This window comes from Cervus elaphus, chromosome 29 (genome assembly GCF_910594005.1).
Source record: "Cervus elaphus chromosome 29, mCerEla1.1, whole genome shotgun sequence".
Classification (NCBI taxonomy): Eukaryota; Metazoa; Chordata; class Mammalia; order Artiodactyla; family Cervidae; genus Cervus; species Cervus elaphus.
Genome location: NC_057843.1, coordinates 23613160 through 23625677, shown reverse-complemented (window position 1 = coordinate 23625677; position 12518 = coordinate 23613160). Strand labels below are relative to the sequence as shown.

General features: G+C 37.3%; 1 protein-coding gene across 2 annotated transcripts in view; it reads right to left on the bottom strand.

Moving 5' to 3' along the window:
- Positions 1-12518, bottom strand: part of MLLT3 (MLLT3 super elongation complex subunit) — a 288824-nt gene that overhangs the window by 130174 nt on the left and 146132 nt on the right. For both annotated transcript variants that reach the window (XM_043890769.1, XM_043890770.1), the window contains exon 3: positions 2161-2243. In XM_043890769.1, coding sequence (XP_043746704.1) covers positions 2161-2243 — 83 coding nt within the window. The remainder of the gene's footprint in view (positions 1-2160; positions 2244-12518) is intronic.

Here is a 12518-nt window from a genome sequence, read left to right as displayed (position 1 = left end):
AAGGAAAAAAAGAAAGCTAAAAACTTATTTCCTAAGGGAATCTTGATATGAGAAAAAACAAATCCATACATCAGTGTAAAAGCATGTCATATGAACAGACATAAGCACATCTCAACAAATTCTGATTTGATGAAAAACATGTGAACAGTTCAGTGGTATTACTACTGAGGAAGGTAATTATTCTGGCAAAGAGTGACTTCTTCTGAGGAACCGAAGTTAAGAGAATTGCCAATGGAGAGAAAGACCTAGATCAAGAGTCTGGTTTTAACACTTTCCAACTGTGTGTGGCCTTGGACAAGCCATGTAATCTTTCCATGACTCAGTTTCCTTTCCTGTAGAGTCGGAATAATAACCTCTCAAAAGTTCTTATAAACCAGCTGAATAAAGTAACATATGTAAAAGGTTTAGCAAACTGCCATAGACAAAGTAAACAACTCAAATATTTACACAGAAGTAGATTATGTGCAATACTGTGTAATACCCCCAAATAATGTTCCCAAAATACAAATATAAAGAAAAACAATTTAAAAGGGTAACATGTATAGGAGGGTCATGGAGCAGCAATGTGGCACATGAGGGAACTGGCTTTTGAAAAAAATTTAAAAATATGGAAAATAAAATCTACCCCTGTTTTCTACACATTCCAACTTTTCAGGATAGTTCCAGTAGAGCTTATTTAAAAGCAAATTATCTCTTAATCACAAAGAGGCTTTTATTGAATTGAAGGCTGGGCCTTCTATACGTTGAAAAAGTCAGTGGAGGGATTTTCATGGTGGTCCAGTGGTTAACACTTCACCTTCCAATGCAGGGGATAAGAGTTTGATCCCTGGTCAGGGAGTTAAGATCCCACATGCCTCTCCATCAAAAAACCAAACCATGAAACAGAAGCAATGTTGTAACAAACACAACAAACACTTAAAAAAAAAAGTCAATGGAACACAATATTGCAATCAACTATACTTCAATTAAAAGGAAAAAGAAAAAGTTGGTGAGACAGTATTTCAGGAGTGGCTTATCAGAGTTCTCATACTTACTGGTGTTTGTTTGCCTAGAAGGCCAGTAAACGTGCAGATTTCCAGGCCCCATCCCAGAGATTCTGATTCAACAGATCTGGGATAGAGCCTGAGAATCTCATTTCCAACCAGCTCTTGGGTGATGCCAATGCTGCTGGTCCAAGCACCAGACTTTGTGGAACACTAGCTTGGATGACACAACATTCTAAAAGCTCAATTCCTTTTTTAAAAAAAGTGAATTATCTCACTTTGGAGCAGGTTTTAGGAACTATGATTACCTTAGTAATCAGGAAAGGAATGAAAGAAAGAAACAGGGTGATTAAAAATAACAGCTAGTATTTACTAAGTGCTTACTTACATATGAAGCATCATTCTAAATACTCTACATTGCTTTATTTGATCAATTCCTCCTAGCTACTTTACGAGGTAGGTACTTTTATCCTATCCCCATTTTATAAATAAGGACAGTCAGCCCCACAGAGGTTGAGCAATTTGTCCAATATTATATAGTCTGTGTGTTTTGCCATTTATGCACTGTTGAAATTTTTAAAATCCAATAGAATCCATAATATCCACTTGCTGATATAACCGGAGAAGGCAATGGCAACCCACTCCAATACTTTCGCCTGGAAAATCCCATGGACAGAGGAGCCTGGTAGGCTGCAGTCCATGGGGTTGCTAAGAGTAAGACAACTGAAGCAACTTAGCAGCAGCAGCAGCAGCTGATATAACTGTATATATGTGTGTTGTATGTGTGTATCAGATAAAGATAAATAAAAGACAATTCTTTGAATGTCTCAAAATTCTAGAAGTATGAAAATAGACAAAGATCATTTCACCGAAAAGCCATAATTTCTATTTTACAAACATATATTAATCTTCTTTTTCAAAATGATAATCACTCTTCTCTTAAAAGAGACATTTAATGAATTTCACATAATCTGACTCCTCAGAACTGAAATTATCTTTCTCTAGCCACTTCCTCTTTATTTAAGGACAACAATAGCCAAAATTCCCAGAAGACAAATTTAACTTTTATTTTAAAACCATCTAGTGATAGAAGTGCTTATAAATCAAAACTATTTGAAACATTGTTTGGTTAATGAAGGATCTTCTATTGAAAGAGTAATGAGTAAAGATTACATACCTTGTTTTTAAAATAAACCTCAATTGGCAAAATGAAACCAGCATACCCAGATTCTTCTACTTTGTAAGGTGGATCTTTGCACACTGAAACATCAAAAAAAAAAAAAAAAAAGAATATGTGAGATGAAAGTTATAGGCAAAAAGAGACTCTTCTTTCCTTTAAAAACAAGAAAAAATAAATAAATAAATCCCATCCTTCCACCTACATCGTTCTCAATTTTCATGGCCCCTTGCCAAGCCCCAACTAACTTTCTTAGTTATTCTTCATTTCTTGTTTAGAATCTACAATAATAATATTCTTGTATAAATCAAATACGTTAGTTATTTATTAAGGCTTGATAAGGAATAGAGCACCAGTGTCAGCCATGGTCATGAATGACTTGACCTCAGTTATTAAACCCTGCCCTAACGCTTCAGGGAAACTGAGGACAGTTCCTTGTGACCCAAAGCTTGAAAGCAACTATCCGTTTCCTAACAAACATACTATCTATGCCTAGTCTGTGATGTATATCATTCTACCCCAAACCTCTCAGTTCTCTGAGATATCCTAATTTTCATATCAAAAAGTGGCAGGACCACCCTCCTTCCTTAGAAAGATCCCAAACCTAGTATCTTCCAATGTCATTAAGTCTCACTATTCTCCATTACCTCCACCAAAGAACATTTACTGAAATATTGTGATACATATAAACCCTTCAAATCTATTTATATCATAAGAATACATAAGAAACAATAAGGTTTTTGTATTCTTATGAAGAAAGACTTATTTAGACTTGGGAAAGAACATATGCCCTATGAAGCTAAATATGATTCACCCCACTAAAATTTCCATTCATTCAAAATCAATCACAAGCCAACTGAAACTACTCTAGCTAAGACTGCATATTGGTAGTCAGTATCCCAAAGAAGTAGAAATGCACATGCTGTACATTAAGACCATATAGCACATAACCCAGTTCTGCAGGGCTCCAATCTACCTTTTCAACCTTCCTCCTTTTGTTACCCACCAAACCTCTTATGCTGCATCCAACTGCATTGCTTCACCACCAACAGGCCCAGTATTCCCACCTATACTCTGTCCTCTTCTTGTCTCTCATACTTTGATGCTACTCTTATTATCTTCTGCTAGTTCCAATCCCAGTTTCCTCACAAAGCCTTTCCAGCCCACAAGGTACTATCATCTCTTCTCTCTTTACCTTCCTGAAGTATTGACTGTCTGAAGCATTGGCTTGACACTTAACAAACTTCTTATTATCATATATTCAGGGACCTCATCTCTAATTCCCTTTCACTCCTCAAGGACAGAAACATTTACTCAGGAACATGAAGAGTGTCCAGGGCTTGGGTATACCTGGATGCCAATCTGGGATCCATCTCGAATTAGCCAGGCCACCTTTGCAAAGTTACACCAGTCCTCTGAGCCTCAGGTGCCTCATCTGGACCGTGTAAGGATCAAACAGGATGATGTATGTAGAAGACCCAGCACAGGTCCTGGCAAACACAGTTCTCAAGATGCGACAGAAGCGAGGCAGGAAGTCTAACCTGTACAATACCCAATGGTCATGTAACTTTTTCCAATGAAAACAGAAAAAAGAAAACAAGTACAAAGCCTTGGATTTGGATTGGAAGACTGAATTCCATGGCCCTGGACTAAGGATTCTCTAAACAGCTCCAGCTCTATCCCTTTTAAAAGGGAGGGACAGGTACACAGTGCTATATTTAAAATGGATAACCAACAAGGACCTACTGTATAGCACAGGGAACTGTTTAATATTATGCGACAGCCTGGATGGGAGGGGAGCTTGGGGGAAAATGGATACATGTATATGAATGGCTGAGTCCCTTTGCAGTCCACCTGAAACACTATTAATCGGCGCTATTCCAATATAAAGTAAAAGTTTAATGTTAAAAAAAAAAAGGGAATAGGAGTTAAATACATAATTTTTAAAAGAGAGAACACCACGTGTACATTGTAAGTACGGCTGTCAAGACTCAAGATTATATATGTGGGGAAATACAAGTCTAAGGCATTTTTAATGCAGAAGATGAAGATGGTGTACTTAAAAATTGGTTAGACATTCCATGAATACAAATACAATTACAAACAGTTATACTGAAGGCAGCATTTTAATATTAGGCTATCTCCTGTAGCCCACTTTAGGAAAATTTCCCCAAACTGACATCAGAAGAAGTAAATGATGAATGAGGCATCTGACCTGACCTTACAAGTTTCTCTAATAAAAAATGAAAAAAGCAAAAGGACTCAGAGTGGCTTCAGCCCATCATCCACTGACCACCTGCCAATCTATCATGAATTATCAAATACCCTGAACGTTGAGTGGCGGCGGGATGCCACTAAATGCATGGGCACCCCCATCCCACCCCACCCAGAAGGCTAGTGTTACACCCATGACATTTCCAGTTGGCAGCTTCTTTTCAGAACAGCAGTTTCACTGGCCAGGTTGCCTGGGATTTAATCATGCCAATGTCATTTGAAGGAAGTTTATTCTGTGGGCTTCTGTACATGCCGGAGAAGTTATAGCTGTTCTTCTATACACCCTTTTGTATAATTCATTTTCTCTATTCTGCATGCAAATTGCTCCTATTATAGAAAGCAGCTGTTAATAAGCACATCTTATAGCTGACGGTCTTAGTTTTCTTTTTTTTTCCACCCTCTAAGGGAAATGATCTGTTATGTATTACTATTCCATAGAAGCCTGGTTTTATAAAAACTGTTTACCAACTCATACCTCAATTATTTTTAAATGCAGTATTTTTCATCAAAATGAACAATGTCTGCTGAATACCCTGAGTTCTTAATTAGAAGCAAATAACAGAAACATTTTATTCACAGTAAACAGGACAGAAAATCAGTCGCAGTGCAAATACAAACTTACAGTTCTAATGTGAAAAAAAGTCAAGTTGGGGGAAGTAGTTTGGTTTATTTATTCAACTGTTTTATAATCAGAATCATGAACATGAGTCTCTAATTCTAAGAATTTATTAAGATCTATGTAATAAGATGTCAAATGTCATAAGTTATTGAGGGTATACCCATCTTTAGAAAGCCATCAAATTTTTTTAGGTGACAATAAAATGAGAGATTCATATTCATTTTTAAATTATATGCATTAATTCAGTAGAAATCACTGGGAACTCTTATTCCTGTCGAAATCCAGCCCAGATGTTAGCTCTTTCAGAACGTCTCCCTGTTTCTCTTCCAAGCTTCTCCTGCTGCACTTATGAGGCAGGCTGATAATATTCATTCACCTCTCAGACTCCTCGCTAGACTAAGCAACGTAAGGTCAACACCACCACCATTTTATTTGAGCACCAAATAATAGGTGCTCAATAAAAGTTGAATTGAATTTCTTAAAGATTCATGCCACTCTTGATTTTGGGGTTAGTCAATGCAAACTGGTATATGTAGAACAGATAAACAACAAGATCCTACTGTATAGTATAGCACAGGGAACTATATTCAATATGCTGTGATAAGCCATAATGGAAAAGAATACAAAAAGAGTGTATGTATATGTGTAACCGAATCACTCTGCTGTACAACAGAAATTAACACAACATTATGAATCAACTACATTTCAATTTAAAAAAAGACTCATGCCACTCTTTGCTGATCTACCATTGCTAAAGAAGTTGCAATTCCACAAGCAGCAATGAACTGATATTAACCAGTCAAATTCCTCTCCAAACTCCCTACTATCAACATAATATTATAAAAATGGTAGAAGTGATAAAAAGTATTGCCACAGAGAGGTCTTCTCTTGAAAGTTGAGAACTGGTTCTAACTTTTGTTAAGGACATGCCCCAGCTGCCCACCGATAATTATTGCTTTTACTTTATTCATTGTGCTAAGCCCTCTAGAAAGGAAACATACTAAACTCTCTCTGGTTTATGTAGAGACTGGTTATTACCATGGCTTTGGGCCCAATGTCCCTTCCAGTTTTAGCATTTTGGACTCCTTCTCTTCCTGCTTCCGTTGCACCACATCAGAGCCCCTAAGAAATGTGAAGCAGGTACTAATATGGCCATCTTGCTGTCCCCAACTGTTCTGTGCATCTAGGATTAACATCTAGGCTGGGCATCGCCCTGCCACTGAACATGACCAAGACTTTACATTCCTGACATTTTGAAAAGAACAAGAATCAACAGTTGGATTTTTTGTTTTCATAGGCACATGCATACATGTGTGCGTGCATACACACACACAGAGAGATTCTGCCATTGCTTCTACTCAGCCCATTTCAAAACAAGTATTTCCAAATAACAAAAAAAAAAAAAATGTTTTCCCACTTTGTGTCCCTTCCTTATTTCCCTGAAAATGTATTAAAGATAACATCAGGCAATTCATGAACTGTATTGTTGAGTTGTTTTTACCTTGTTGACTTTTTTTTTTCAAATTCAAATGCAATTGGGAAAATCTAATTGTTTTCTATGCAGTAGAGAACAGTGGCCACACGAGATAACTGCCCAAATAACTTTCACAAAGTTATAAAGAAGCAAGCTAGATATAGTTAGCTAGCTGGGCAGATGTGAAATACATGGCCTCCTCAGGATTCACCACTCCAGGACCAACTCAAATAGACCTCGGCTGGAAAACCTTCAGCCAATACTCCACAACGAAAACAGCCCTGTCCCTCTTCTGGGTTCAGCCTTTTTTCTTATTGATCCCATTAGCTAATTCTAATAGACAAGCTATAATCAAGCCCCACCCTCACACTAGATTAATTCTGTGCTTTCCAATGGCTAAGGTTGCGTCTCAGGCCTCTTTTCATCTCTGAACCCAGCCTACTTTTTACGAAACAGAGTAGAATTAATAAAATGTAACTTTAGTACGACCTCGAAGGAAGGGATATAGCAAGCCTGGAAGTTGAGAAGAAATGCCTAGGTAGCAAACAGAAAGTATGAGCCTGAGTTTTGCCTCAGGAAAGTTACAGCATAACAGAACAGTCTGTATAAGAAAAAACACTGAAAATGATGAAGACAAAAACAGGTAATATGGAAGAAGCTTATATACTTCCATAGAGAATTCACACCACACACACTTAGAAATTCACATCCAAACCCAGGAAGGGTAAAATGGATAACATATATAAAACGGGGACTGTTAATTTTGAATGCTATACAAAACTCCTACACCTGGAGTAAGAGTTCATGACTCTAAATTGGCTATGTTGAAAAAAATCTTAATGATGACACATAAAAATAGCTTCAGTGTTTAGTAACTTGGGATCTTTATGTACAGACTCAGAAGATCCATGGCTCTCTCCAGAACGGGGAGAAAATAGAGAATTTTTTTTAATGTATGCACATTTTCAGCTTTCGGAGGAGTTACATCACTAGCCCATCTAGCTGAGGTTAAATCAATACATTTCATCTGCAGAAGACATAACCACCTTATTAAAATAAGACCCCCTTCATAATCATTTCTTCAAGGATCATATAAAAAGGCAGCAAAGCAGTAGAAAATGGCAACCCACTCCAATATTCTTGCCTGGAAAATCTCATGGACAGAGGAACCTGGCAGGCTCTGTAGTCCATGGAGTCACGAAGAGTCAGAAAACAACTGAGCATGCATGCACACACACAGAGATTTCAGGATTTCAGTTCCCTAAAACCCAGTACACAGCTGTGAAAGCACAAAGTCCTAACCACTAGACTGCCAGGGAATTCTTGCCATGTCTTAAGATGTCAGTTATCTAGGTGCAAAATTCACCAAACACTACATCATATACTTCAAAGTTGCAAAAGGCTGGATTTTAAATGTCCTCATCACAAAAAAGAAATGAAAATTATGTGATAGAATGACAGCATTAGCTGATGCTATGGTGGGAATCATTTTGCCATATATAAATGTATCCAACCAACATGCTAGACACCTTAAACTTACATAATGTTATATGTCAAGTATATCTCAATAAAACTGGAGGGAAAAAATAAGCCAACAAAATACAGAGATTGCCTAAAACGACATATCATTAAGAAATGTTAGGAAGTATTAAATATAAGTCTTCAAGCTTATATCTTTCACCAAAGTTGATAGCACCCACACCAGTTTGTCCCAAGTTCCTTCAATATAACTCAGTATATAGCACTGCTTCAAAGGACTGGCCAAGTGGAAACACATATCCCAGCTAATATGATAAGAAAGAGCAAAACTAAATCTTCAGGGAAAGTTCAACCTAAGACAGACCTAATTCTTTTATTGAGAATTATTAAATTAAGAGATCTATCTTAAAGATATCACTCTTAAAGTTAAACCTTGGGCAAAATATTTTTCAGAATACCATATTGCATAAGGTCCACAAGGGAAAGCTACATGGAAAATGATCTCCTAGGGAAACTAGAGAAGTAACAAAGAACCTCACAATATGTGGCAGGAGCATCTTCATTTCAATGCATACTACCACATCAAAAAACAACCACCAAAAACTGGTCATTAGAACTGTTAGTACAAATGTAGTTTTCAGAGCCACTATGAAAAACAGTACAGAGGTTTCCTCAAAAAACTAAAAACAGAACTACCATATGATCCAGCAATTCCACCCCCAAGTATATACTCGAAGAAAACAAAAACATTAATTGAAAATGATACATGCATACCAATGTTCATAGTGGCATTATTTACAACAGCCAAGATACAGAGGCAACCTAAGTGTCCATCAACAGATGAAAGGATAAAGAAGATGTGGTGTACATATACCACGTGAAATAGCACTCAGCGTAAAAAATAATGAAACTTTGCCATTACAACAACATGGATGAACCTGGAGGGTATTACACTTGGTGAAGTAAGTCAGACGGAAAACAAATATGTTAATCACTTATACACAGAATCTAAAAAATAAAGTAAAACAAATCAATGAATATAACAAAACAGAAACAGACTCACAGACACACAGAACAAACTAGTGGCTACCATTGGGGATTAAAAAAAAAAGAGGAAGGGGTTTGATATGGGTAGGGGATTAAGAGGTACAAACTACTGTATGTAAAATAAATGTATTTATAAAAGCTACAAGGATATATTGTACAGCACAGGAAATATAGCCAGTATTTTATAATAAGTTTACATGAAATATAAGCTACAAAAATTTTGAATCATTGCACATCTGAAACTAAATATAATATTGCTTTTCATTATTTAATCAAATATATTAAGAGCCACTGAAGAATCTCACTTCCTAAAATAATCACCTCATGCTTTTTGGAACAGCATAAGTCACCAATCCTTGGGACAGTCCTTCAGCATCAAAGTTTTACCTAGTTTTATCCCAGGTTTTACACTTGGCCCCTCTATCACTGAGACTGATACTGCTTCTTATTTAGAGGGAAAAAAGGAATGGGATGTTTTCATTAATAAAGTTATCCTACCTTCTCACTTTTTTCAATTATGTTAGCCTAAATAATTCAATTCAAGAGACACTATATAATCATTGGGCTACAAAGATAAGGCTGGCTTCCCAAATGCCTCAGTAATAAAGAATCCACTGGCCAACGCAGGAGCCACAGGACATGTGGGTTTTATCCCTGGGTTGGGAAGATCCCCTGGAGAAGAAATAGCAACCCACGCTAGCATTCTGGCTAGATATTCTCCTGGACAGAGGAGCCTGGAGAGCTACCGTCCATGGGGTCCCAAAGGGTCGGACACAACTGAGCACACACACACACACACACACACACACACACACACACACACACACACACAGATAAGGCGGAATCCTGCTCTCAAGCAGATGACAGTCTAGCCAAAGGCACTCTCCGCTAAGTGCGGGTTCTATTCTAGGGACTGGAGATAGAGTGATAAACACAGCTGACATGGCCCCGCACTTATTAACCTTATGTCCACTGCTGGGAGGCAGGGAGGGCAAAGAGGAGAGAAGAAAAAATACATGTACAAGAAAATACTGAGAGAGGACTGGATAATAGGGACGTCAGTGAAAATACTGCAGGCTGATGTGAAGAAAATTGGGAGTTCCTCCTTATTTTAGATGAACATTTCCCTCCCTGAGAAAGTGACACTTAAGCTGAAACCTCAAAGAAAACAAGGAGCAGGGTATGAGTTGGCCAGGCAGGAAAAAAAGCCCTATTTATGTTGCTTACAGAGACAGATGTGTAAACAGCCTAAAGAAAGCCTGTCTTTACACCTGCCTCCAGGGCTGCTTACCCGGATTTTCCTCTTCAACTGAGGTGAAGGCTACTTCCTCCTTCCTGAACCTTCTCTCCCATTCTGTATTCACCAGTTAACACTCACAAAGCTTTGGCTCTTACTAACTCACAGTTTGATTTCTCAAATCTTAAATTCTCCCAATGCTATGAACTCCCAAGAAAACAAAACATCTACTTACAAAATCTTCCTGAAGATCCTTCATCATGAAGGTTTTTTTAGGGAGATAGAATTCTTGGGAATTGTATAATCTAAAGTAAGAGGGTTTTTTTTGTTTTTTTGTTTTTTAAGTCTGTCCCTTGAAATAGAGCTCCTAAACACAGTACAGAAGGAAGCATCTGGACTAAAGAACGCCAACCACAAAAAAAGGAGTGGATTTTAAGTGCAATCTGAGAAAAAGAAAAATCATAAGTATAAAGCTACCTACTCAAGGGGAGGGAAACAATGCTGCAAGGGGAAAAAAAACCACATGGATCAAGAAACAAAGGAAGAATACAGAAGTGATGACACTCAAAGTATTAGAATACAGAAGTTACGATTTTCTCCCTTTCATATTAAAGGGATATTTTTCAACTTAATTTTTTTCTTTTAATCAGTGCACAGTGTGTAAGAGTCACTTTTAAATGTGGTACATCCATCTTTTCATGTAGAGCATGCAATTCTTAATACTTGCCCTTTAAGTATTCAATGCAAAGGATGATGAAGTGATGTTACACACAAGACACATATCGACTGCATTAGGATGACAGAAGTGGGAGTGTGTTATAAAAATAAACAAATACAGTCAATTAAAGTTAACAGTCATTTTCTGTTTAAAAAAATATATACAACCGCCTAAAAGATCACTACAACCTAACTTCACAGAAAGTCCCAAAGATAATCATCCCCAAAAGGTCAATAAGCCAAATTTTCTCTTCTTAATTTATTTTTGCTTTATTCTCTTTTCAGTAGGAAAAAAAAAATACTTCCAGGAAAGGAATCAAAATTGTCCTAACTAGAAAAAGAGCTAAAAACAAAATTCTTTTTCAGCATCTTGTGGATTCTATTTTGTTTGTTCTGTTTGGCATTTCACACAAAGATAGCCTATCCTAAGTATACTAATTGATTTAAGCTCCATTAGATATTACAAATGGAGACAGAATGGGGCAATGCTAATATGATGGCAACTGTTCATACACCGTGAATCCAAGAATGTGGTTCCTGTTCAGCCTGACGATCTTTCAACCTTCCCAAATAAACCAAGGGAAATAATGTAGCTCCACTCTCGTAAAACAAGGGTTTTAAAACTGATTCCAGAAAACCCTACCCTCCAGCAGTATGCATCGCTTTCACAAAAGCAATAGAGGACTAGCCCCGAACAATGAAAATTTAAATAACCAAAGGAGCAATCCTGAGTTTTAGATATAGAATTAGAGTCCTTTTTATGTGGGGGGAAAAAAAAAAAAAAAGAAGCCACTGCTAAAATAAAATCTGATATCATTGCTCAAATATACATTATAAAAATTTAACCATATCATTAAAGTTACGACTTTTTTTCCCTTGCTCCTACTAAACAGTGTAGTGATTCAGTGTTTTCTGTCTGTCCTGACTATAAAAGTGAGCTACACTTATTTCTCAGTGGGATTTGCAGTTCTGGCATGTCTTTGAGCTAAACAGAGATAGATAGTAAGAGAAGAAAACCAGCTTCTACTCTTCTTGAAAGGGTCAAATTTTATAAAATACCTTCTTATTACCAAATGCAGTACTAGTTGTAAGGTACTTCTCATGATCTCTGAATTCCAGGATTTAATGGAGGATATAGTACAAACATAAAGGAGAAATCAGAATGAACACAAAACCCACAAATAGTCAACACTATTGGCCAGTTCAGTTCAGTCGCTCAGTCGTGTCTGACTCTTTGCAACCCCATGAAATGTAGCACGCCAGGCTTCCCTTCCCATTACCAACTCCAGGAGCTTGCTCAAACTCATGTCCATTGAGTTGGTGATGTCATCCGACCATCTCATCCTCTGCCATCTTCTTCTCTTCCTGTCTTCAATCTTTCCCAGCATCAGGATCTTTCCCAATGAGTCAGTTCTTCACATCAGTTGGCCAAAGTACTGGAGTTTCAGCTTCAGCATCAGTACTTCCAATGAATATTCAGGACTGATTTCTTTAGGATAGGCTGGTTAGAT